At 43.8% G+C, this 27,769-nt stretch overlaps 1 protein-coding gene and 1 long non-coding RNA gene across 4 annotated transcripts in view; one reads left to right on the top strand and one right to left on the bottom strand.

Moving 5' to 3' along the window:
• The window catches only part of STXBP1 (syntaxin binding protein 1), a 67,698-nt gene extending 40,620 nt beyond the window's left edge, over positions 1–27,078 (bottom strand). The window contains exon 1 of one of the 3 annotated variants that reach the window (XR_003513503.1): positions 26,844–27,026. Coding sequence is in view for 2 of the 3 variants with exons in the window: in XM_027556334.1 (XP_027412135.1) it covers positions 26,844–26,880 (37 nt within the window). In the remaining variant the exon portion in view is untranslated. Of the gene's footprint in view, positions 1–26,843 lie in introns of all 3 variants that reach the window. The other 2 variants (XM_027556334.1, XM_027556335.1) reach the window with 2 other exon arrangements.
• LOC113901668 lies at positions 24,752–27,557 on the top strand. The gene is made up of 2 exons (XR_003513504.1): positions 24,752–26,172; positions 26,802–27,557. It is a non-coding gene; the product is annotated as an uncharacterized LOC113901668 (long non-coding RNA).
• The last annotated feature ends 212 nt before the right edge of the window (positions 27,558–27,769 follow it).

Raw genomic sequence — 27,769 nt, 5'->3', positions numbered from 1 at the left:
AGTCAAAGCTATGGTTTTTCCAGTAGTCATGTATGGATGTGAGAATTGGACTATAAAGAAAGCTGAGCGCCGAAGAACTGATGCTTTTGAAGTGTGGTGTTGGAGAAGACTCTAGAGAGTCTCTTGGACTACAAGGAGATCCAACCAGTCCATCCTAAAGACTCATTGGAAGGACTGATGCTGAAGCTGAAGCTCCAATACTTTGCCCACCTGATTTGAAGAGCCAGCCCATTAGAAAAGACCCTGATGCTGGGAATGATGGAAGGCAGGAGGAGAAGGGGATGACAGAGGATGAGGTGGTTGGATGGCATCACCGACGCAATGGACATGAGTTTGAGCAAGCTCCAGGAGACGGTGAAGGACAGGGAAGCCTGTTGTGCTGCAGTCCATGGGGTCACAGAGACTCGGACATGTGTGTGTTTATACTACTAAGCTCTGAAAGAACTGACCTGATGGTTTCCTTTTACTTTTTTCATGGGTACCAAGTGTGTTAAAGGTAAACATCATATATCTGCTTGAAGAGGGACAGTCCCCGTTGAGTAACTGTCGGTAGGTCATAAAAAAAAAAAAAAAAAGAGTCGGACATGACTGAGTGACTGAACAACAAGGCTAGTTACTCAGGCAGACGTCACTCCCACCCTCATGACCAAGAAAAAAATGCCTAAAGCAGCCATGTGCTATACTGTGCTTAGTCACTTAGTCATGTCTGACTCTCTGTGACCCCATGGACTGCAGCCTGCCAGGCTCCTCTATGGGGATTCTCCAGGCAAGAATACTGGAGTGGGTTGCCATGCCCAACTCCAGGGGATCTCTCCAACCCAGGTCTCCCTCATTGTGGGCAGATTCTTTACCAGCTGAGCCACCAGGGAAGCCCAAGAATACTGGAGTGGGTAGCCTTATCCTTGTCCAGTGGATCTTCTTGACCCAGGAATCAAACTGGGGTCCCCTCTGCATTCCAGGTGGATTCTTTACCAGCTGAGCTATCAGGCAAGCCCAAAGCAGCCATACTCCAATGCAAATTAATTTTAAAAAAAGAAAGAGAAAATGCCAAGGGAAGCCCTAAAATTAGACAGACCAGGGAAACTCCAGGTTCAGGCATTTGTTAGCTGTGGACCTTGAGCAAGTATAAAATTTTTTTAGGTTTCAGCTTTCTCATCTACAAAATTATAATACTCTAATGACCTGTTGTGAGGGTTAACGAGACAATATGCCTGGGAAGGTATCTGGCAGGTCTGAGGCACAGAACAAAAGGCATCACGTCACCATAAAAATATGTTATTTATACAGACAATAAAATAAGAAAATTATAACATTTCACTTCCACCAATCAAGGTTTTTAATATAAAAATCCTATAAAAAATAAATATATATTTAAAATATAGTTTAAAATAATCACCAAAATATTTAGATATCAAACTCTACATGTATTTCAGCAGAAACTTCTAAACTTCCTTGACCCACAATAAACATGTGAATATGCTTTGGAATAATGGCACCAATATATATAAATCTTAAATGCTAATATAGAATTGAACAGGAGAAGCCTTATACCACTTATACCTTATACCACTTCTAAGGAAAGAGACGGTGACCTCTGCTTATCCAGGAAGAGATGCATTAATGCTGAAGCACAAGTCAGAGGCCCCAGACAGTAAGATATATCATGTCACAACAGGGACACTGGGCTGAATTTGGAAGCTGCCATTACTTAACACTGTTCTGAGAATTCCCTTAGACAAGAAAACAAAACAAGGTAAGAAGGACACAGAGTTATCTGCCTGCAGAAATCATGGGAATCAACTAAAAAACTAGTAGAAACATTAAAACCTTTAGGAAGGTTGTTGTTGTTTAGTTGCTAAGTTGTGTCCGACTTTTTGCAACCCTATGAACTGTAGCCCACCAGGCTCCTCTGTCCATGGGATCTCCCAGGCAAGAATACTGGAGTGGGTTGCCATTTCCTACTCCAGGGGATGTTCCTGACCCAAGGACTGAAACCAGATGTCCTGCATTGGCAGGCGGATTCTTTACCACAGAGCCACCAGATAGGTCGCAGATACAAAATAAACACATAAAAACCAAGAGGGCTTGCACATGGCAACAATAACCAGACTCCAGGAAGGCAGCTCCACTGTTTCCCTAGCGCACATGGGCTGGGAATCCACGCCCTGTCAAGTCTACTCCACCTGCTGCCGGTAATTCTGCTCTCAAGCAACAGCAAGTCTGTTCCTCTTTCCCCGACGGCACTTCAGATATCTAAGGACGGCAACCAAGACTCTCCAACTGTCTTGCTCTGGGCTGAAGATCCTCCCAGCTAAACAAGCATATCTTCCCAGGTAGACTAAGTTAAGGTTCCACAAAACAGAAAGAAATGGTTCAAATACTTGAAAACAAGCCTTCCTGGTACTCTCAAGTTCCTTCTCTTAGGAAGACCCAGGCACACAGAAACTGTTGGCAACTAACTACAAACCTCTTTAATTTTTTAAAAAAATATTTACTTGGCTGCGCCAGGTCTTATTTGCAGCATGCAGGTTCTTTAATTACAGCATGTGGGATCTAGTTTCTGGACCAAAGATCGAACCCAGGCCCCCTGCACTGGGAGCATGAAGTCTTAACCACTGGACCATCAGGGAAGTCCCCAAATCTCTCTAATTTTTTTGTCTTTATGATGTTTTAAATAACATAGAAGCAGCACATTCTTGACGAAAAATTAACAATAGAGAGATGAATAGCTACAAAGTGACATTCTCCTCCTCACCCCTTCTCCTGAGGGGAAACAAACATCCATGGTTTAGGGAATGCTCTTTCAGATCCTTTGCCAGGCACATCCAGGCAAGCACGGGGCTCTAACAGATAAATCCATGGCTCCTTGGCACAGGCCTGGGAGGTAAAACAACTTTCAACGATTCTACTTTTTTGCTGGGTAGGAACACTTCTACTGGAAAGAGTTTTAGAGACCATCTAAGGACAGAGTCATTTTGGGATTGAGATGCTCCTGTGAAACACAGCCATAGGGAGTGGGCAAGGCCACCAACTGGTCACTCCAGAGGGAAGCAGGTCTCTGGATCCCCATCCAAATGCTCTTCCCACTCCACATACTGTCTCAGGGACCAGCAAGGACTGGACTCCGCACTGGAACCCGGCGTGCTTTTCTTTGTTATACTGCAGTGATCACCCTGACAGAGTAAAGCAAACTGACGCAGATGGGTTTTGGAGCCAGATGGTTAAGGTTCACATCCCTGCTGCGCCTCCACTTACTAGACTTGGGACAAGTGACTGAATCTGTGTCACAGTTTCCACATCTATAAAATGGGGATGACCACACATGCCTCATAGAGCTACTGTAAATGATTTGATGTGTGTGAGGCACTTAGTTCAGTCTTAAAATGGTCCTCAGCACTGTCAGCTACCGCCAGCACCATCAGCATCTTTTAAAGGTATCTGACTTTCCTAATAAGGGAGAATCCAGTGATTTCTAATTGGTTTCTTATTGCTTCCCCGTGCAGTTTGTGACACGTCTTCTGTTCTTCAGTTTGTTTCTCTCCATTCAATGATGATGGCTTATTGAACATTTCCAATGTGCCAGACATCATTCCAGGCATTGGAAAAAATCATGATGAACAAGCGAAACAAGATTCCTTCCCGTAAGGTGCTTCTATCTGGTGTGGAGAGGAGAGACAGCCAATACACACAGGAGATAAGATCATTCTAGAGAGTGGTGAGTGCTCGGGGAAATTGTATCTTTTTATAATTTTATTTATTTATTTTTACTTGGCTGTGCTGGGTCTTCATTGCTTTGCTTGGATTTGCTCTAGTTGTGAGTGGGGGCGACTCTTCATTGTGGCGTGTGGGCTTCTCATTGCGGTGGCTTCTCTTGTTGCGGAGAGGCCCTAGGCTTGCAGGCTTCCGTAGCTGCAGCTCGTGGGCTCAGTTCGTGGGCCTTTGTTGCTCCACAGCATGTGGAATCTTCCCAAACCGAAGATCGAACCCATCTTCCCCTGCATTGGCAGGCAGACTCTTATCCACTTCACCATGAGGGAAATCCAGGGAGGAAATTTTAAAGGTTAAAGAACTAGAGTGTGATGAGGGTTGGGGAGAGAAGGTCCTCTGAGGGGATGACGAGGAAGGATCAACCTAGTGAAGATGTCAGGGGGAGAGTTCTCCAGGCACAGGAAGAGCAGGTGAGATGTCCTCAGTCCGGGTCAAGGATGGGACGGACTAGGAACAGAGGGACTAGCAAGCTCGGTAGGGGAGACAGTAGCCCAAGGTGGTTGAGAAAGCAGCAAGTGCTCACCAACGATTCCGTAAGTCACTCGCTGTATCCGGCTTCTTGAACACTAGGCTTCACTTACTCCCCTTCAAACATGACGATGCCCTCCCTCTCCCTGCATCCTCCCTCTGCCTGTCTCTGGCATCTGGCATAAAATAATGATTTAGCATATGCCTGCAGGATGAATGAACCCCCTGAATGGCACAGCAGAGCAGTGCTTGCTGGGAGTGAAGGAGCAGTTCTGTTTAAGGCTGAGGAAGGTGAGCCCCAGGGCCACCACTCTCCTGACAGCTCCCCAGGAGGTCTAAGGAGTACAGACGCCCTTTCTGGGGTAAAGAAAGTGTTTGAAAATGGCTTGTGATGATGGAGGCACAATGGTGCAAATTTACTAAAAGCCACTGAACTGTACCTTTTAAGTGGGTGAATGGTATAGTATGTGAATTGTATCTCAAGAAAGCTATTTTAAAAAAATCATCAGAGGGACTTCCCTGGTGGTCCAGTGGTTAGGAATCTGCCTTCCGACGCAGGGAACGGTGCAGGTTTGATCCCAGGCTGGAGAACTAAGATCCCACATGCTGCGAGGTAACTAAGCCTACTTGCCACAGCTACTGAGCCTGAGAGCTGCAAAGAAAGATCCCGAAAGTGCAACTAAGACCTAACGCAGCCAAATAAATAAATATTTCTTAAAAAGTCATCAGCGAATTTTAGGGGAAAACTTTAAACTCAAATAACAAATGCAGGTTTGCTTAATATGGAACTGTTCCATAGCGTCTTCACCTGTAGACAGGTACCCTGGCATACTTCTGTAAGCCATGTTATCTAAAATTATAGCCAATTATAATTCGTATCTGAATTGTACTTTGCAGAAGCGAGAGAGACCAAATTAGAGACCTCAAATTGTCAGGCACAGGGCAAGAACTGGGTCCTGCTCCCTATTAACTCAGGGCATGTGTGCTAAGTCGCTTCAGTCGTGTCCAACTCTTTATGACCCTATGGACTGTAGCCTGCCAGGCTCCTCTGTCCATGGGATTCTCCAGGCAAGAATACTTGAGAGGGTAGCCATGCCCTTCTCCAGATCTTCCCAACCCAGGGATCAAACCCATGGCTCTTTTGTCTTGTGCATTGGCAGGCGGGTTCTTTACCTCGGAGCCCCCTGGGAAGCCCCCCTATTAACTGCTGAATGACACCTGCTTGATCTGAGAATATTCCTGCTGAAGTCTGCTTTTTGGGTGGCAGGAAGGGGAGAGAAGGGAGGAGGCCCTAAGCATTAGAGGGGGTGGAGATTGGTGAACGAGGGCGTGGCTGCGTTGCTCTGGTGAGCACTAGGCCAGATGTTACAAAACACGCACATGTTCAAAGCTTGGGCTGCTGCCAGTATCTGAGGGGAGCGTGTGATGATAAATGCCTGCTTTCCGAGAAACCAAATCCTAACCTCACACCCGTAAAGATGCTGGACAGTGTTACAGGAATGACTGCTTTCTCTTTCACAGGAAATCCTCATTTTCTATCTCCCTCCCCATCCCTCTTTAATAAGGTTTAGAGTCAAACAGTTAAGGGGCTAGAAGGTTTCTAACACACAGCTTCATGGACCTTAGAATTTTGATTGGTAGAAAGAAAATCTCAAACTGGGGACAAAAGAGGTAGAGAATAGGAGTTTCCGGCCACACTGTAGATACCATGGTCACTTCCCCTTAGCTCCAACCAGAGCTAGTTTCTTCTTCCTAAGGTTGCCTGCACCATGGATAAAAGGAGCTGTGAAGTTACCAGATATACTCGGAAAAATCAAAGTGGGATTCCAAATGATTCATCTCGTCTTCAAATCAATAGCTTAAGATAGTCAATACTATTTGTTTATATTAATATGTTGAAACAAAAAGACCAAAGACAAAAAGAAAAATGGCAATTAATCTTCCAGGATAGAAAGCACTACCGTTTCTCTTAAGTATTGTTTTCTGTTTTATGTCTAAAGTATCTTTATTCTGACTGCACCGGCTCTTAGTTGTGGCGCTGGGGATCTAGTTTCCTGACCAGGGATGGAACCGGGGCCCCCTGCATTGGGAGCTCGGAGTCTTACCGCTGGACCACCAGGGAAGTCTCATAAGTAGTGTGGAATAAGGCTGTTTTAAAAGAAAAGACTCAAGAATGAGGGCCAATTTTTGTACAAGATAGTGATAAGCATGAAATTATTTGGGAAGGATTCTATATTTAAGAAAGAAAGAGAACGCACATTGCCCTCATGCGTTACCAACAGCAGCAGACCTCAACGATTAATATTCCATTTCATCTGCCAGCCTGTATCTGTTCCTCTATAAAACACCTTGTCCTCTATCTTTACAGACTGCAAGAATTCTTCCTTGAACTGCAGGGATAGAGAATAATAGATATTTATCTTGATCCTGGCAGGAATCCAAGATGCGGCAAGTATCTTAAATTGGTAGATATAGCATTTAATGGCTCTGAATCACATTTCTTGACTTAAATGGGAGTTACTCTAAGGATTCAAGGGTTAGGAAAAATATACTTTGGAAAAAAGGGGAGAAGAGTGTTTCATATCATCCCAGAAACTCAGAGCAGACAACAGTCTAGTCTAGTGGTTCTCAACGTGGAGTGATTTGCCCCCAAGGGGTCACCCAGCAACGTCTGGAGGTGCTTTTGATCGTCATGACTGGAGGGTGCTGGGGCACTAGTGGGGCTTCCCAGGTGGTGCTGTGGCAAAGAATCTGCTTGCCAATGCAGGAGGCATGGGTTCGACCCCTGGTTTGGGAAGATTCCTGAGAGAAGGAAATGGAAACCGCTTCAGTATTCTTGCCTGGAGAGTCCCATGGACAGAGGAGCCTGGCGGGCTACAGTCCATGAGATCACACAAAGTCAGACACAACCAACTGACTGAGCACGCACACCTATGGGCATTGAGTGGGGAGGGACCAGGGACGCTGCTAAATACCCCACAACGCACAGGCTCATACAGCCCAAGATGTCAATAGTATCGAGGCTGAGAAACCCTAATCTAGTCCATTTTATAAAGACACCGAACCAGAGAGCAATCGAGTGACTTCTCCATGGCAGCAGTGGTAGAAAGTGGTAGAAATCATCTTACTTCCAAAGTCTGAGACTTTGACCAGCTCTAGGATTTAATGTGTCACAGATCTTCAGGTCTCAGATATTTAAAAATGTGTAATCTCACAGACAGACAAGGCCACAAGTGCAGTGCTGCCAGTGGATAGGTGTCCAACGGACAGAAGACAAAAGCCTTGGGGGGAAGCTTCCAGAAGGCAGGAAGTGCTCCCCCCACCCACACCACCCAACACACACAAAGGCCTAGTTTCGGGAGGGCTGCTACCTTCTCCCAAGTCCAGGGGCTGCTTACAAGACGATACCAGAAGAAAACATCCTGCTGGACCTGGGCTCAGGCTCACGCACAGGAAGAGTATGGAGCCCGGAAGAGAAGAAACACTGAAAATCCAGACGAGATGGCTGAGTTTGTGCAAAATTTTCACCAAACAGGCAGACTGGGCGACCTCCTCCAGTCAGTCTTCCATACTCTATAGAGAACAGAATCTGCTTCTTACGTTTTCAATGGTTTATTAGTTCTGCAATCCCATTTTTTTAAAAAATAATTTTAAAACTTTATTTACTTTTGGCTGTGTTGGGTCTTTGTTACTGTGTGTGGGTTTTTCTCCAGCTGCGTTATCTGGGGCTCCTCTCCAGCTGCGGTGCGCCAGCTTCTCGCTGCAGGGGCTTCTCTTGTTGCAGAGCACGGGCTCTAGACCACAGACTATAGTTGTGGCGCTCAGGCCCAGCTGCTCCAAGGCATGTGGGATGTTCCCAGACCAGGGATCGAACCTGCATCTCCTTCACTGGCAGGTGGATTCTTTACCACCAAGCCACCAAAGAAGCTCCAGTCCCACTATTCTTTGTTTTCTGTTTCCTCGGCCCACTTTCCATTTTGCTCTGCTGTTTCACATTACCTCCCATTTGAACTCTTGGTTCCTTATTTTTATGTTTGAGGGTGATTTAATTTTCCTTATACCTGTCTTCTTCCAGAATAAATTATTTACCTGAGTATTTATGCCGCAATTCTGTCATTTTTCCATATCAAATGTTTACAAAGTTCCTGTGTAGAGTTTTTTTTTTCCTTTTTTGTTCCAATCACCTAGACTCTCCAGAGGCGATTCTCTCTCACTGTCTACTTGTACCAAAATGCACAGGTGGGCTATCTTTGCCCCCTCCTCATTTACCGGGGCATGATTTGAAGACTGCCTTCAGAATATGAGTTGTTTCCACATTGGGCCAGCACCCTTTGCCCAGTCTTCCACTAGGGGATCAGTAGGGGAGAGATGACTGGTGAAATTTGTCTCTCCAAACTGTAATTCAGCAAAATATTCTGGGCCAAAGACCACTCCATTGAGGGTGTATACTGGGGTCCAGGAGGGGATACCCAGTACCAGAAACAATGACTTTACACTTCACTTGATTTCCTGCTTCACAGTGAACTAATGAGTTAATTCAGCATGAAATTCTGGATTTGGAGTGTCCCAAATTTTTAAAAATTTATTTTTAATTGGAGGATATCTGCTTTATAATGTTTCGCTGGTTCCTGCTGTATAACAGTGTGAATCAGCCATAAGTATACATATATCCCTCCCTCTTGAACCTCCTTCCCATCCCCTCCCCCAGCCCACCCCTCAAGGTCATCACAGAGCACTGGGATAAGTTCTCTGTTACAAAGCAACCTCCCACTAGCTAGGTAACACACGGTTAACACAGGCTAGTAGTATATACGTTTCAATGCTACTCTCTCAACTCATCCCACCCTCTCCTTCCCCCACGGTGGCCCGTGGGCCAAATTCAGCCTGCTGCTTCTTAGCTTAGACCTTAAGCTAATAATGGCCTTTACAATTTTAAAGGGGTAGAGGGAAAAGAAGCAGCAGCAGAGATCACAGATGAGCCACAAAAACTGAAATATTTAAACACACAGCCCTTTATAGAAAAAGCTTCCTGACCCTGCTCTTGCACAATGGATAAGAACAGACAAGTATCAAGGCAAATTTCTATGAAAGTACAGAACACCAGGACGGAGTAAAAGTTTCAGAGGAGACAATACGGGACACGTACAAAAGATCAGGAAGTCAATGACTTCAAAAGCACCTTAAAGGCAACAATGAAAATTAAGATGACAGTGGAGCCAAGTTTCCAAAAGTCTAAAGGCAAACAATTTCCAATGTAGGATTCTATGCTCCTCTGAACCATCAGATAAAATAAATATTTTCAGACATCAGATTAAAATAGGTATTTTCAGACATGCAAGGTGATGAATTCTTTCAACTTTTTTGAAAATGTTTACCTTGATTTGTTGCTGAGAGATATATTCTCTGGGTATAAAATTCTAGATTAATATTTTGTATTTTTCAGTCCTTCAAAAATACTCCTCTTCTGTCTTCTAGCTTACATTGATTCTGACGAGAAATATGCTGCCATCTTTATTGCTCTTCTGCACACAATGTGTCTTTGCTCTCTGGCTAATCAAACTTTTTATTATTATTATTACTGCTTTTAAGCAATTTGGTGTATGGTGTGCTGTGGTGTAGATCTCTTCACATTGCTTATGGCTGACATTCACTGAACCTCTTACATCTGAACGTTCATATCTCTCATCAAATTTGGAAAATGTTCAGCTAAGACTTCTTCAATGATTCTCTCTGACCCTCCCGTTCTTTCATCTTTATATGTATTAGACTCCTTCACGCTGTCTCCCATATTGTTGGTACTCTCTTGCTTTAATTCCCTCGATCTTTTCTATGTTTCCCTTTGAATAGTTTCTGTTGATTTGACTTCAAGTACACTTATATTTTTTCTGCAATGTCTAACCTGTAACCTTAACTTTTAACAAAAAGCATTTGTGTAGAGAGAGAAAAATCAAGATGGAAAGAGGTTAACAGCTGTGAAATCTAGGTAGAAGGTAGATGGATAATCAGCATACTATTCTTTCAACTTTCCAGTATGTTGGAAATTCTTCTTAATAAGGGACTGGGGCAGAGGAAAAATGAGGATTCCTCTCTATGAGAAACTGACCAGATCTTTAAGTCTCAGTGAAAGCTTGACAAAGCTTATTACTCTAACTAGATTCATGGGGTCGCAAAGATTCAGACACGACTGAGCGACTGAACTGAACTGACTGAGAGTTTCAAAGTTCCTTAAAAGATAAGTAGGAAAAAGAGACAGAGACAATCCCATGATGCAATTAAAACATTTAAGTTCAATGTGATCCCCCTGGCAAGATTATGTGAGGTAAAGCAAATTTGAAAACTCTCAGTGACCACCTGATTGCCTCATCTTAAAATCCTGAAGCACTTTTATCCAAAACATGGTGAGGTCTGTTGACTGAGTAATTTTAAGCGGTTTGTCTCACAGTAGTCTATTGTTGAAAGCCTATAGTGTGAAACTCACATGGAGCAGAGGGAGTCTCTTGATCAGCACTGTTTTATTTTCTTCAAATCCCTAGCAACTAGTACCAACAATACCCATGTGTCCAGGGACCAGGGAAAGGCCTCTCTCCTTTGCCTACTGGCTACACCAATGCTCAGGAAGATGGGTGAAAAAAATCCATGAGAGAAGAGGGTCAACAGGCTTTCTTCACCCTGTCACTCCCAGAGTAGGCGCTCTGAAGACCATCTAAGCTTAAAGGGTCTCCCTTCCGTCATCAGCTGACAAACAGAAGTGGCTTTGTTCCTACTGCCATTAAGGAAGTTCATGAGGATCATCTGAGACTGGATTAGAACCAGCTGGAAAGTCCTGAGCTCCCTCTAAGCACAGTATAAGCAACCTTCCTGCCCTCACTATTGTAACATTCCTAGTAGCTTATCCCTGTCATTGTGAATCTATGCTGGCACGGAACATGAAAATAATACTGTCTTTCCTCAACAGCCACGGATAAGGAAGATCTGCCAATGTCATTCATCGAGCAGACTAGGACAATTCGACTTCCTGCTCTGGATGAGTCTGGACCAGATGCTCCTTCGATTTCTCCCAGAGCCAACACTCTATGATTTGATGGCATTTTGACACAGCATAACACAACAAATCCTCAGAGCCTTGAATTACAACTGGCTACAATCATTTCCTCTTTCCTCCACAAAACAATCCTGAACAATGAGGTTCAGACGGCCAGGGAATGACTTTAAGACACAGGGGAAACACCACGGTGAGAAGAAGTCCTGAAAAGTTTCCAGCGGCCAAGCCCCCCAGCCTGGAGAGTGGAGATTCATCACTGAATGAAGCCTCAGGCTTGCTCTGGGATGATCTGAGTGTGGGCCCGGGAGCCACCAAATCGGAGACATTGTTTGGCTAGCCTCCCTTCCCACCTGACTCTCAAGCCCCTCTGGCTACTCTTCTTGTGCCTGGGTGTAAATGTCGGAATCCCCTGGGATGGGGAGTAGGGGAACCCAGACCCTCTTGTCACCCTGCACCCCTTCCTCTGTGATCTGACCCACTCCTCCAGCTTCCAACACCTGAGGATGCCCCAGCCCCAGTGTCCAGCCCAGACCTCCTACACGCCTGCCCTTAGACAGTCCATAGGCACCAGAAACACAGCACCTACGAAAGGGAACCTTTCCCAGCAAACCTGTTTCTTCTCCTTCATTCATCTCAGTGAACAGCACGGCCTACCCGTGGGCTGCAGAAGCCAGAAAACTGGGAATCTTCCCCAACGCCATCTCCTCACCCTCTGCATCCAATCAATCACCATAACCTGATGTTTCTACCTCTGAAGACACCTTCAGGTCCCTTTACTTCTCTCCACCTGCCACTACTGCTCCATCCCTGGCAGCGATCCCCATTCCCACCATCACCACCATAGCTCCTAACCCAACCCTCCGCCCAGCCTCCACACAGCGACTCGAGGCCTTTCTCAGCCAGAACCGAACCATGTCTCTCCCCAGCTGAAAGCCTTCAGCGGCTTCTCAGTGCTCCTGGAATAGGGATATAGGTCCTTCGTAAGGACAGAAACCCCTGAGCACCTCTCCAACTCCTGTCTGCACGCTCCCTCAGCTCCAGCCAGGCTGAACCTTTCTCGTATTCTTGCCAAACCTGGACACTTCTCTCTGGGACTTTACTCTCTCCCAGACCCCATCAGTATCACCCTCCTCCTGGCCAGCTCCCCCAACCTGCTCCAGGTCTCCCTTGGCTCCCTCCCTTTCTTGGCCTCTCTGGGGGCTCCGCCATGTGCTGTAACATCAACACAGCACAGTACCCCCTTTTCAGGTGTTTACCCGATGTATTACCACAGCCTGTGTGAATCTCACTAGGACCAGGTCTCCTCATACACCACCTCTGCTGCCCTCAACACAGCTTCTGGCACACAGGAGAGAGTGCAGAGATATTGGTTAAATGAACAAAAACATTTGGTCCCAGAGGCCTCCGAAACATGATGAAATGGAAACAAGCCATGACATATGGTCCTGGGTTTCTCTGACATCTCAGCAGTCCTCTGAACAACAGCTGACTGCTGGAGACTCTGATTTAAACCTGTCTCTTCACAACTAGGCACCAATTTTTTTTCTAAAGCCTTTTTTTTTTTGGATATTTGGTTGCACTGAGTCTTCATTGCTACACGGACTTCTCATTGCGGCGGCTTCTCTTGTTGTGGAGCACAGGCTCTAGGGCCAGCAGACTGCAGTAGCTGCAGCAGGATGGCTCGGTATTTGTGGCTCGTGTGCTCCAGAGCACAGGCTCAGTAGCTGTGGTGTACAGGCTTAGTTCCTCTGAGGCCTGTGGGATATTCTCAGATCAGTGATGGAACCTGTGTCCCCTGCATTGGCAGGTGGATTCTTATCCACTGTACCACCAGAGAAGTCCTCCAATGATTTTTTAAAATTTTGTTTGTTTTCCTCTGTTTTTTCCCATATCTCTCTTAAATTTTTTTGTTCCTAAGAATAAAATAAGCTTTCCTAGTATATGATAATTACTTAATATCTCATTCACTTCCTACAAGTTCAGATCTTAGGCCAAATCATTAGTAGACATTTAAAGTGAAATGTCAATGCCTGTGAGAAACAGAAGGAAAGGAATTCTGGAGATCTGCTCTGTGACAGCATGTAATTTGAGCCATTAGTGGTTCTTACTCTGGAGCCCCAGAGACATATATTAAGATCAGATCAGTGTATCTTAGAAGCAATTGTTTTAACCAACACAAACTTTCCCAAAGAGCACTGAGTGGGCAACAACTGGCTGTTACCTGGCAATTATCAGATCCTGTGCCTATCAAAACTATAAGAAATGTGTATCCTTGACTCTGCTAAGGTTTTATTCATAACCTTGAGCAGACAAGCTTATCTCAGTAATTATAACTGTAAAATAATAACAACCCCTTACAGAGACTCATTGTTTTCTGAGCAATTGTTTGTATTATTATTTAATGCAAGGCTTAAAAGAATTCTGTGATGCTGGGATTAGAATTTCCAATTGAAAAAGAGGTTAAATAACATGTCCAGGTTACCCAGTCACTAGGGGTTGGAACTGGGGCTGTCAGCTGGATGTTCTGTCTGACCAGAACTCTTTCCACTCCACGACACCACTTCTCATTGATTTAAAAAAATTTTTTAATTAAAAAAAAAAAAAGCCTGGTGACAATAAGCAAGTAAAACTCATATACTTGCTGAAATTCAAATGAAGTCTTGATGACTTCCTTTGTGGTCCAGTGGTTAAGAATCTGCCTTCCAATGCAGGGAAGGTGGGTTTGACCCCTGGTTGGGGAACTAAGATCCCACATGCCAAGGGGCAACTGAGCCTACAAGCTACAACTACAGAAACCCACATGCGGCAAGGACAGCCTGTGCACTGCAAGGAAGACCCAGCACAGCCAAAAAAAGATTAAAAAGAAAAAAAGTCTTGGCTATCTCACCCTAACTTTAGTTCCAGCAACAGCCCTGCTCAGAAGCAATTGACTGGAGCACTCAAATCAGAGGACGGCCCTGGGAGTTGCATGAGCACTTCTCATAGAGGCGAGCCACAGGACTAAGGCTCACGATTTATGGCTGTTGAGTTGCCAGTGATAAATATAAGATTTGGCCTGACTGCTCCACTAAAGAAAAGATTCTTCATTAGCAGCCAAATACCTGTTTGTCTAAGAGGTCCTGTGTGCCAAGAACGCCAGAGGGAAAATCTTTCAGTGCACATTCAAAAAGCCCTTTTTGGCTTTTGTGGCAGATACGCTGTCTTACATCTGATGGGTAACACATGGATGATCCCTGAGTCCCAAACCACTTCTTAGGGAAATTTGACCCCAGATTAAACTGCTTATCACCCTATCACAAGAGTAACAGCTAGTCCACAACAAAGAATACTGCATGTTAAGGGACTTGGGAGGGGTTGTAGGGAGGGAGCCTATGGGATTCAGTCAAAGCTGTACTCAAATGAAGATTCATATCCTTAGATGCTTTTATTAGAAAAAAAAAATAACCAAGTGTTTGAGTCAAGAAATTAGAATAAGAACACATACACACAGACACACACCACAGAAGGAAGAAACAGATTTTTCCAAAAGACAAAACAGACAAATCTCTTTTTCCATGAAAATACTACTACTAACAGGGTAGAATGAGAAAAGAGATCACAACTACTGATGCAGAAGATATTTTTAAAATTATACAAATCTAGTTCAATGTTAATAAATTTGAGAATTTTAGGTTGAAAGGCCTATTTCTATAAGAAAATATAAATTGCCAAAATTGATTCAAGAAGCAGGAGGGAGCCTGAATAAATAAATAGTAATCAAATACATTTAAAAGACTGGCAAATATTTATCCTCTTTCCTCTAAAAAGCAGCAAATTCAAAAATTTTTATGGATAAATCATTCCTAACATTCAGGAAAAGGAACGTCCATATTATTTGATCTATTCTGGAACACACAAAAAAGAGAAGAAACTTTCCAATTCAATTCATTTGAAGGAGTGAGAAATTCTGATGCAGAAGATCTGAAAAAGATGAAAGACGGAGAAAGAGACAGAGAGAGGGAGAGAGACAGGAAATTACGTATATATTATATATATGTAATATACATATAAAATACATAGTATTTAGTTGTTCATTCCAAATATTTATTGAGTGCCCACTATGGGCCAGCACTGTTTTAGATACTGGGGATATAGTAATGAACAAAACAAGTCTATGCTCTCATAGAACTTACACTGGGCTGGTGGAGGCCAGGATAAGCAAACAAATAAACAGTAAGTGTGAAATGTCAGATCTGACAATTCAGCATGGTGAGGGAGATGAAAATTATATAAATTTCAATTTTATATAATCAGAGGAGAGCTCACTGGTGAGGTGGCCTTTGACCAGGGACCTAACGGAATTAAGGGAACAAGCACGTAGATACGTGAAAGAACATTTCAGACACAGGTAATAACAAATGCAAAGCCCTGAGATGGGAACATACTTGGAATGATCAAACAGCAGCAAGAAGGCTCCGATACTAATGAATATAAATGCAAAAATATTAACCAGAATTTAATAAGCAAAATAATAAGCAGAATAAATTCTGCATCAGAATTTCTCACTCCTGAAAAACAGTGTGTGTCTATCAAGAAAGTTTATTTCAGAATATAAGGATTGCTCAATATTATAATTAATTATATTACATTACTAGATTAAATGAGAAAAACTATATGGTCATTTCAAAAGAAACTAAACCAGAAGTTAATCCTGATTTTAAAAACAAAACAAATTTAGGGGTGGGCAGGAGAGAAGGAGGGGATATATGTATACTTATGGCTGATTCATAATGTTGTATAGCAGAAACCAGCACAACATTGTAAAGCAATTATACTTCAATTAAAAATAAATTTAAAAAAACAAACAAAACAAAAACTCAAAATAAGCTGGAACTGAAAGGAAGTTGGATATCACTTCCTTACGGAAGCTTTCTCTAACCTCCCTACGCTTACACCAGACTAGTGTCTTGTATCATTGTAATTCTTACCACAATTGTAACTAACAAATTACTTGTATTAACTCTAACACTACCATATTAGAATCCTTTTAAAAAGTGAGGCATTTCAAAAATGACACTTTTAATTAATAAACGCGGAATGAAGATTCAATTGGAGCATTCAACAATTTTTAAAATTTAAATGAACTGTCTAAAAGGGCCCAGGATGACAGTTATAACAAGAATAAGTCATTTCTACTAAAACTAAACAGAAAAATAAAGAAGGTAGAAGATTAAAGAAATAGGCAAACTGGTCAGATTGAAGTGTATACTTATTCATTGAGGCTTTCCACCTTTACATTTAAAAGGTGGAGTAAAAACAGTAATTTCAAATGAAAATAACATGTGGACTAAAATGCAAATTGAACAATCTAATTTAAAAATGGGCCAAGTGTTTGTGTAGACACCTCTCAAAAGAAGATATACAAGGTCAATGAAAGTGAAAGTGTTAGTCACTGAGTTGTGTCTGACTCTTTTCAATACCAAGGACTGTAGCCTACCAGGCTCCTCTGTCCATGGAATTCTCCAGGCAAGAATACTGGAGTGGGTAGCCATTCCCTTCTGCAAGGGATCTTCCCAATCCAGGGATGGAACCCAGGTCTCCTGCATTGCTGGCAGATTCTTTACTGTCTGAGCCATCAGGGAAGCCATAAATGGTCAACAAGTACGTGAAAAATTGTTCAGAATCACTAGCCATTCAGTTCAGTTCAGTTCAGTTCAGATCAGTTCAGTTGTTCAGTCGTGTCCAACTCTTGGCGACCCCATGAATCGCAGCATGCCAGGCCTCCCTGTCCATCACCAACTCCCGGAGTTCACCCAAATTCATGTGCATCAAGTCGGTGATGCCATCCAGCCATCTCATCCTCTGTGGTCCCCTTCTCCTCCTGCCCCCAATCCCTCCCAGCATCAGGGTTTTTTCCAATGAGTCAAGTCTTCACATGAGGTGGCCAAAGTATTGGAGTTTCAGCTTCAGCATCAGTCCTTCCAATGAACACCCAAGTATGGTCTCCTTTAGAATGGACTGGTTGGATCTCCTTGCAGTCCAAGGGACTCTCAAGAGTCTTCTCCAACACCACAGTTCAAAAGCATCAATTCTTCGGTGCTCAGCTTTCTTCACAGTCCAACTCTCACATCCATACATGACCACTGGAAAAACCATAGCCTTGACTAGAAGGACCTTTGTTGGCAAAGTAATATCTCTGCTTTTTATTTTTTTTATCTCTGCTTTTTAATATGCTATCTAGGTTGGTCATAACTTTCCTTCCAAGGAGTAAGCGTCTTTTAATTTCATGGCTGCAGTCACCATCTGCAGTGATTTTGGAGCCCAGAAAAATAAAGTCTGACACTGTTTCCACTGTTTCCCCATCTATTTGTCATGAAGTGATGGGACCAGATCCCATGATCTTAGTTTTCTGAATGTTGAGCTATAAGCCAACTTTTTCACTCTCCTCTTTCACTTTCATCAAGAGGCTTTTTAGTTCCTCTTCACTTTCTGCCATAAGGGTGGTGTCATCTGCATATCTGAGGTTATTGAGATTTCTTCCAGCAATCTTGATTCCAGCTTGTGCTTCCTCCAGCCCAGTGTTTCTCATGATGTACTCTGCATATAAGTTAAATAAGCAGGGTGACAATATACAGCCTTGACGTACTCCTTTTCCTATTTGGAACCAGTCTGTTGTTCCATGTCCAGTTCTAACTGTTGCTTCCTGACCTGCATATAGGTTTCTCAAGAGGCAGATCAGGTGGTCTGGTATTCCCATCTCTTTCAGAATTTTCCACAGTTTATTGTGATCCACACAGTCAAAGGCTTTGGCATAGTCAGTAAAGCAGAAATAGATGTTTTTCTGGAACTCTCTTGCTTTTTCGATGATCCAGCAGATGTTGGCAATTTGATCTCTGGTTCCTCCGCCTTTTCTAAAACCAGCTTGAACATCTGAAAGTTCACGGTTCACGTATTGTTGAAGCCTGGCTTGGAGAATTTTGAGCATTACTTTACTAGCGTGTGAGATGAGTGCAACTGTGCGGTAGTTTGAGCATTCTTTGGCATTGCCTTTAGAAATGCAAATCAAAACCACAATGGGACACCACTTCACAACAACCAGGATGACTATAATAAAAAAGACAGAAAATAACACGTGCTGCTAAGGATGTTATGAAACAGGAACCCTCATACACTGCTAGTGGTGCAGTCACTTTGGAAAACAGTTTAGCAGGGCCTCAAAAAGTTAGTTACATTTCCCAGAAATTCTATTCCCAGGTATCTAGCCAAGAGAACTGAAAACATATTTCAAAAATAATAAATATAGCATAAAATTTTAAATCCACGAATATAGTATATCTTTTCATTTATTTAAGCTTTGATATCTTTCATCAGTATTTGTAGCTTTCAGCATGCAGATGTCGAACACATTCTTTTCGATTTATACCCAAGTATTTCATGTTTTTTGTTCTACTCTAAATGATACTAATTTAGACTTCAATTCCTAATTGTTCATTGCTAGTATATAGACATACAATATATTTTTGTAAATTGACTTTGTATTCTGCAACTGTGCTAAACTATTGGCAATTCTGCTTACCATACTGTTGCTCCCTTATTTGGGAAGCCAAGAATTTTTTTCACCCTGAAATATAGAAAAGAAACTGAAATACTAAAAGTAAATTTAAAATGTCAACTTTCAAACTGATCTACAGATTCAAGACAATTCCAAATAGAATCCCAGAGGAATTTTCTAAATAGAAATCAACAAACTCATTCTAAAATTTATATGGAAAAGTAAATGAACTAAAAGAACAAAACCAATTTTGAAAAAGAAAAACACAGCTGGAGGATTCACAATGTCTGGTTTCCCATCTTACTTTAAAGCTATAGTAACTGAGTCATAGTGGGTTAGTGAAAGATACATCAAGGAAACAGAACAAGAAGTCCAAAAACAGACCCACCCAAAGACGGTCAAGTGATTCGCAACAAAGAACAAAAGCAATTCGATAAAGAAAAAGAAAAAGCATAGTCTTTTCAACAAACGGTGCTGGAATAACTGGACACTCACAAACAAAAATATTTACATGTACACAAAAATGAAAAACAAAAACATTTACATATACACAAAAATGAACTTTGATCATAATTCACAATGTATAAGATTAACTCAAAATAGATCAAAGACTAAATATTAAGCCTACAACTATAAAACATCCACAGGAAAACACAGGGAAAAAAAACAGGAAATCTTTGTGAATTTGGATTATGTTAAGATTTCTTAGATAGGATACCAAAAGTACAATTCATAAAAGAAAAAAATGGATAAACTGGACTTCATAAAAATTTAGAATTTCTTCTATTTGAAAAATACTGTTAATAGAATGAAAAGATATGTCACAAACTGTGAGGAAATATTTGTAATTCATGTATCTAACAAAAACATGTACCCAGAATATATAGAAAACCTCTCAAAAAATCAATAATAAGAAAATAGACAACCCAGTAAAAAATATGCAAAAGATTTAGATGTTCCACCAAAGAAGATACAGATGGCAAATAAATACAAGAAAAAATGCTTAATACTATTAGTCATTATAAAAATGAAAATTAAAATCATGAGATACAACTAACTAGGAAAAGGGCTAGAATTTTTTAAACTGACTATACCAAGGACTAACGAGGATGCTGGTAAAAATTGTAAAATGGTTATGCCACTCTGAAAAATAATTTGACAGTTTCTTGTAAAGTTAAATACACACTTAGCACACAACCTATTAATCCCACCCCTAAGTGTATATATATATGTATCTCCAAGTGATATGTTCACACAAAACCTGTGAATGCTTCTAGAAACATTACAGAAGCATTTGCAATTGCCCAGAGCTGGAATAATTCAAATGTCCTTAAGCTGAAGAATGGAGAAACAAATTGTTGCATATTCATACAACAGAAGAGCAGCCAGCAATGAAAAGGGGCAAACTACAGATACATGCAATACGGATGATTCTCAAATGCCCTATGTTAAGTTAAAGAAGGCACATTCAAAAAGCTTTGTAGGGTATGACTCCACTGTTAGGACATTCAGTGCTCACCAGGGGCTGGGGGTGGTAGCACAAGGGAATTCAGGGAGTGATGACCTGTTCTGTATTTTGATTACTGTGGTGGTCATATGATGGCAGGTAAATCTGAAATTTGAAGAACTGTTCACTAAGAAGGGTAAATTTTACTTAGGCAAATTATTTTTTGTTGTTGTTTAGCTGTTAAGTCATCCTGGAATGTGAAGTCAAGTGGGCCTTAGAAAGCATCACTACAAACAAAGCTAGTGGAGGTGATGGAATTCCAGTTGAGCTATTTCAAATCCTGAAAGATGATGCTGTGAAAGTGCTGCACTCAATATGCCAGCAAATTTGGAAAACTCAGCAGTGGCCACAGGACTGGAAAAGGTCAGTTTTCATTCCAATCCCAAAGAAAGGCAATGCCAAAGAATGCTCAAACTACCGCACGATTGCACTCATCTCACACGCTAGTAAAGTAATGCTCAAAATTCTCCAAGCCAGGCTTCAGCAATACGTGAACTGTCTGCTGCTGCTGCTAAGTCACTTCAGTCGTGTCCAACTCTGTGCGACCCCATAGACGGCAGTCCATCAGGCTCCCCCGTCCATGGGATTCTCCAGGCAAGAACACTGGAGTGTGTTGCCATTTCCTTCTCCAATGCATGAAAGTGAAAAGTGAAAGTGAAGTTGCTCAGTCGTGTCCGACCTTTAGCATGGACTGCAGCCTATAGGCTCCTCCGTCCATGGGATTTTCCAGGCAAGAGTACTGGTGTGGGGTGCCACTGCCTTCTCCGACGTGAACTGTATAGTCAAGGCTATGGTTTTTCCAGTGGTCATGTATGGATGTGATAGTCGGACTGTGAAGAAAGCCGAGCACCGAAGAATTGATGCTTTTGAACTGTGGTGTTGGAGAAGACTCAAGAGTCCCTTGGACTGCAAGGAGATCCAACCAGTCCATTCTGAAGGAGATTAGCCCTGGGATTTCTTTGGAAGGAATGATGCTAAAGCTGAAACTCCAGTACTTTGGCCACCTCATTCGAAGAGTTGACTCATTGGAAAAGACTCTGATGCTGGGAGGGATTGAGGGCAGGAGGAAAAGGGGACGACAGAGGATGAGATGGCTGGATGGCATCACTGACTCGATGGACGTGAGTCTGAGTGAACTCCGGGAGTTGGTGATGGACAGGGAGGCCTGGCGTGCTGCGATTCATGGGGTCGCAAAGAGTCGGACACGACTGAGCAACTGAACTGAACTGAAGTCATGCCCAGCTCTTTTACAACCCCATGAACTGTAGCCTGCCAGGTTCCTCTGTCCATGGGATTTCCCAGGCAAAAGTATTGGGGTAGGTTGCCATTTCCTTCTCCAGGGAATCAGGGCTAGAACCCACGTCTCCTGCTTGGTGGGTGGGTTCTTTTACCACTGAGCCACCAGGGAAGACCTATGCAAATTATACCTTAAAATGGAAAAAATATGACATATATTTAATATATTTCAAAATACACTTAAATTATTAGTATGCTATCCAAGGTTTCTTTTAAAAAAAGTATAAGAATGAATGAAAATTGCTTCAATCTAGGTGTTCTCTCAACTTCTGACACATCCTATGACTCATGGCCCCATCTGAAAAAGGTATGCATTTTATGTACCCACATTCTCCTCCAAAACTGAAACTACATTCTCTTCCCAAAGAATGTGATTCTTATAAACTAACATGGGGAGAAACTGCTAATAGTTAGGAAACAAGAAAAGCAGTACATTTTGTAATTCTTGAATCTTTGAAACACTCTGACAAAACTTCAGGGAACAAGAGTAAAATTTGGATTTGTAAATTACAGCATGGATTGACATAACTGAAACATCATTCATTAACATGAAGTAGACATAGAATGCCTAGCGGGGCAGTGGGTGGGTGGAGGGGAATGAAATTCTCCTTTCTCTTGCAATCTCTTTACAAAGTAGAGAGCAGAAAAAACAAAACCCTACATTTATAGAAAGAAATTAAAGGGGAAAAAGTAAAGAAATGAGCAGAATGGGAAACAGAAGTTGTGTGTGGTTACTAATCATCCGTATGTTCTTCAGGTCTATTCCTCCATTTTCCAGCTCATCTGCACCTCACTCAGGAAGTTTACCCAAGACTTCACTTTATCCCCCAAAACTGTGGCCCCACAGGACATAGGCAGCCTATCCCTTCTTGAAATCCTCTAACATTTGTACTGACACTCCTGTGGATCTTATGATAATGATAAGATTGACTAAAAGAACTGTTTCGTTGTTCAGTCGCTAAGCTGTGTCCTACTCTTTGCGACCCCGTGGACTGCATGCAGCACACCAGGCTCCTCTGTCCTCCACTATCTCCCCAAGTTTGCTCAGACTCATGTACATTGAGTCGATGATGCCATCCAACCATCTCATCCTCTGTCGTCCCCTTTTCCTCCTGCCCTCAATTTTTCCCAGCATCCGGGTCTTTTCCAATGAGTCAGCTGTTCACATTAGGTTGCCAAAGTATTGGAGCTTCAGCATCAGCCCTTCCAATGAAGATTCATGGATGATTTCCTTTAGGATTGGCTGGTTTGGTCTCCTTGCAGTACAAGGGACTCTCAAGAGTCTTCTCCAGCACCACAGTTCAAAAGCATCAAGAACTGTATTAGATGCTATACCAGCACTATTTCTTTTAAAACACATAGAACCACAGAAGGTAGGTGCTATTATTACCCATTTTATAGATGGAAAAACTGAGGCACAACACAAAAGGATTCCATTATTTGCCAAAACCACACAGCTAATAGTAGTAGACTAGAATTTTATTCCAGGTGGTCCAAATCCAGAGTTCTTTCTCTGAATCATTATACATAAAGATTCATCCAACATTCCTCCGACATTTATAAGGACCAAGTACTAACTGTCATACTAAAGACAGATTTAAGAATAAAAGGAGATCCTATCCTCCCCTCAAAGAGCTTCTGGTCTAGTTAGGTGAGATCACAAAGAAGCACAATAACTAGTTATACCCTAAGTGTGTCAGCAGAGTGACATGAAAGGGGGCACAGGACTGTCTGTGTCTGTCTCAACAGTGTGAAATGGTCCCATATTTGAGTGTCCCTGTATTCCCTCATCATTCCTACCAGGCTCTGAACAGATCTCTGTTGAATAAACAGCTAACACTGACCCATATCCTCTACTTTTGTTGTACCTGTACCTATTGTCACCCACTGAGCATGGGTCTTTATCTAATATATTCATCCCTGTTCAGTTCAGTTCAGTCGCTCAGTCGTGTCCGACTCTTTGCGACCCCATGGACTGCAGTACGCCAGGCCTCCCTGTCCATCACCAACTCCTGGAGCTTACTCAGACCCATGTCCATTGAAAGATATGACAGGAAAGAGGACAGGAAGCCACAAACTACATTTATCTTGCTCTTGATCATATCCTTAAAAACACTGATTCATTCCATGAATATCTACTGACAGCCAACTATGACCAGCCACCGACAGTTTTTGGTATGGGATACAGGGATGAATCATGTAGTCATGTATGGATGTGAGAGCTGGACTATAAAGAAAGCTGAGTGTCGAAGAATTGACGCTTTTGAACTGTGGAGTTGGAGAAGACTCTTTAAAGAGTCCCTTGGACTGCAAGGAGATCCAACCAGTCCATTCTAAAGGAAATCAGTCCTGAATACTCACTGGCAGGACTGATGCTGAAGCTGACACTCCAATACTTTGGCCACCTGATGTGAAGAACTGACTCATTTGAAAAAACCCTGATGCTGGGCAAGATTGAAATCGGGAGTAGGGGACGACAGAGGATGAGATGATTGGATGGCATCACCGACTCAATGGGTGTGAGTCTGAGTAAACTCCGGGAGTTGGTGATGGACAGGGAGGCCTGGCGTGCTGCAGTCCATGGGGTCGCAAAGAGTCGGACACGACTGAGTGACTGAACTGAACTGAACTGAACTGAACAGGGATGAATATATTAGATAAAGACCCATGCTCTCCCAGAAGCAACATTCAAGGGGATGAAACAATCAAACAAGTACCAAAAGCAAAAAAACAACCCAAAAAACTAAATAATATTACTTCAGATAATTTTAAGTGCAATGAAAAAAATAAAATTAGGGAGTATGATAAACAGTGACTATGAGGTGTTAATTTTTAGATTGGGAAGACCAGGTTGTGAAGGTGACGTTTAAACTGGGATGTTGGTTAAAAAAATCTTTGGTTTATTTTTTTAGAGGAAAAATGCAAAGTTAGAAACCCCTTCCAAAATTAGGAGTCAGAGTTAACAGAATTCTTTATGTCACTGACAAAGAATTGCAAAAATATTTCTTCCAAAATTTTTACCTAACTCTATTGTTATAGAATGCTGTTTACACATTCACCAATTTCATGTAAAATTAGCCTGTTTTCTTTTTTTTTTTTTTTTTTGTAAACAGTGGCTTTATTTCAGAAAATAAATTCTGACCATACGGCATATTGGTGGTTTTTTTTTTTTTTTTTGATACTTGGTTCTAAAAAAAGCCGTTGCGGGGCGGGGCGCAGGGCTACCTGCATGAAGAAGCGTCACAGTAAAAGGATACAAAAATGTGATTTCCAGAACACCTGCTTCTAGGATTTTGTTTTAAAAGCACCTTATTCGAATATAACATTTGAAAGAATGTAACATTCAACATAACATTCCATATTTCACAACCCTTTAGAAAGCGTATTGGAAGGAAATGGTATACCTAGAAAAATGAAGAAAGTTATTATTATTAACTAATGTTGCAAGGAAATGGACACCAGGTTTTAGGAAATTAATTAACGCTGATTTTGGCAAGTCATTTAACTGCTCTGAGCCTCCATTTCTTTCCCACGGGTAAAATGAGGGTATTGACATTAGAAGATCCCTAGGGGTCCTTCCAGTCCTAAGCGCTTTGATTGGCCTTTAAAATAGAAAGTACGTGATTTGGAACCTTTACCGCATGGGGTAGGCAGGTGCTGTCGTGGGCACTTTTTTAAAAAACTTGCTCATTTGGGTTTTAGTGTTTATAACAATTTTCTCCTGGAGTAATAGGTCAGATAAGGTTGTATAAATGGGAATATTTTGTATATTATCAACGAAAAGAGTGAATAAAAACAAACAGTGACGCCCAAAAGAATCATCACAGTCAAAAATCCCATCTGACAGCCAGAAAGAGACAGAGGAATTGCTCTAATTGGAGAGAATCGTTGGAAAGGAAACTGTCATTTCCACCATTTTCCTTCTATTTCCTTCCTTATCCTCTCCCACAGAGAAAAGTCCACTTTTAATTCTCTCTCGATTCCAAAAAAGACGGCAAAAACCACAGAAATCCTCTCCCGTTTTTTGTTCAAGATAACGGCCAAAATATTGAAGAGGCACTATTTGCCTGGACGAGATCGCCAAGCTTATTAACACCAGAGACGCCGTTTTCCAAATATGACCACCGTCAGCCCTCACTCCGCTGCAGCTCCACAATCTCCATCATCCATTTTTTAAAAATCCATTAAGTCGAGCCTTTCATCCAAACCCACGAACGACCATTTCCTCCCTGCAACAGGGGTTTGCACGGCCCGAAATCAAGCCCCGGCTGAGTCCTGCGAACAGGGAGTCCGCAGACTGCTGTGCTGGGCAGGGCAACTCCTCCCGCGCACCCTAGAGCTCTCCCTGTCTCCCGGGTGATTGAAGACGGTTCAGGACCCCGAGAAGACCCCGCCCTCGAAGCCAAGACCCCGGCTCGGGAGGAGGAGCCGGGTGGCCTCGGCCCCGGCAGAGCCAAGCCTTTGGAAACAAACAGGCTTCTCTCCCGCTGCAAGGAGTTGGCCCCTGGGCGAGCGAGCGGCGCGCCTGAGCCCCGCGGCGCGAGAAGCCGCCGCTCCCAGGTGGGTCTCTGCGGCCCGGGGACCGCAGCTCCGGTTCCCGGGGAGGGATCTAGGGGGAAGCGGGCAGGAGGACGCAGGCCGAGATCTGGCTCGTCACGACTCCACGGAGGAGGGTGGGAAAGAGGGAGGGACTGGGGATGGAAAGAGGAGTGGAACAGAGGAGCTTGGGGGAATAAAGAAGGCGAGAGGGAGAGGGGGAAATGGGGAGAAGGCACTCGGGGTGAAGGAGGGGGATGGAGGGGAGGGTAACAGGCCGCAGGGGGGTAAAGGCGAGGTGAAGGGGGAGACGTGGAGCGATGGGAGTGGAGGGAGATGCAGGTGAAGACCGAAGAGAGGGATGGGGAGAAGAGGGGAGGGGTGCGATGAGGGGTCAGGGATGCGGCGAAGGCGCGGGGGAAAGAGGAGGAATGCGGGAAGAGCAGAGCGGGGGAAGAAGGGACGAGGGCCGCAGGAGGCCGGGAGGGACTTCCCTCCGAAGAAGGCGGCGCCGGGATAACGGGACCCTCCCAACCCGGGAGCCTCAGGCCGAGCCGGGAGCGAGAGGCCAGCGCGGAGGCGGAGGCGGCGGCTGGGGGGGCAAGGGGGGGGCGCGCTGCGGGCAGGTACCGAGCCCGGCTTCTCTCCAGCAGCCGTAACCGCCGCCTGCGGGGAGGAAACCCGACTCCACTTACTCTCTCCGACCACCGCCTTGAGGCCGATGGGGGCCATCGCGCCGCGCGAGTCTCTGGGCTCCTGGCCTCCTCACGCGACGCCCGCGGACACCGCCGCCTCCCCGGGTCGTCGGCGCGCTCGGCTGGATGCCGCCCGCCGCCCCTGCAGCCGCGGCTCGAGAACGACTGACGCGCGGGCGCGGCGCGGGGGTGCGGCGCGAGCCAAGCCAGAGCGAGGCTGCCGACCCGCCGGCGCGCGCTCGGGGGCCGGCCCGGCGGGAGGGGCGGGGTCTCGCGCCAGCCGTTGGCGTCACCCGCGCACCTCTGCCAATCGCACTGCGGCCCGGAGGCTCGGCCCCGCCCCCCGAGATGCGGCTGGACTCGAGGCGGTCCCTGGCTGGCGAGAAAGCCGCGCCCTCCCCCTCACCTCACGCGCCGCGCGCGCGGCCTGGCCGTCGCGCGCTCCCGGCGCGCTGGGTCCTAAGGTCCTCTCCGGAGCCTCCGCACCTGAATCCCCGGCTTCCTGGGAGCTTTCCATTACCCCCCCTTCACTCCCCCTCGCCCACAGAAGGAACTCGGAAGCTAGATCTCTTATTAGTAGTACCCACTCCCCAAGACAACGTAACGTGAGCTTTACTGACACCATCTCTATCTCTTTGGGTACCCATATCCATAAATCCACCATCCACTGAGCTCTTAAATGCATCAGCTCATTAAATCCTCACAATAATTGGACATTGTTTTTAATCTCCATTTTCAGGTGAAAAAAAAATAGGCTCAGAAACTGAGCACTAGACTTTGTCTTAGGTTGTGCATCATTTATTAGCAAATATTTATTTTTCTCTCACTACTGTAGGTAAACCACTATTCTAGGCATTGGATCTCCAACCATGTACAAGGCAGACAGACATAATCCTAGTCTTTGGGCAACCAAAGTCTGGAAATAC

Source organism: Bos indicus x Bos taurus, chromosome 11, assembly GCF_003369695.1.
Source record: "Bos indicus x Bos taurus breed Angus x Brahman F1 hybrid chromosome 11, Bos_hybrid_MaternalHap_v2.0, whole genome shotgun sequence".
Classification (NCBI taxonomy): Eukaryota; Metazoa; Chordata; class Mammalia; order Artiodactyla; family Bovidae; genus Bos; species Bos indicus x Bos taurus.
Note: the sequence above shows the minus strand (reverse complement) of the source record. Positions and strands in the feature narration are given on the sequence as shown.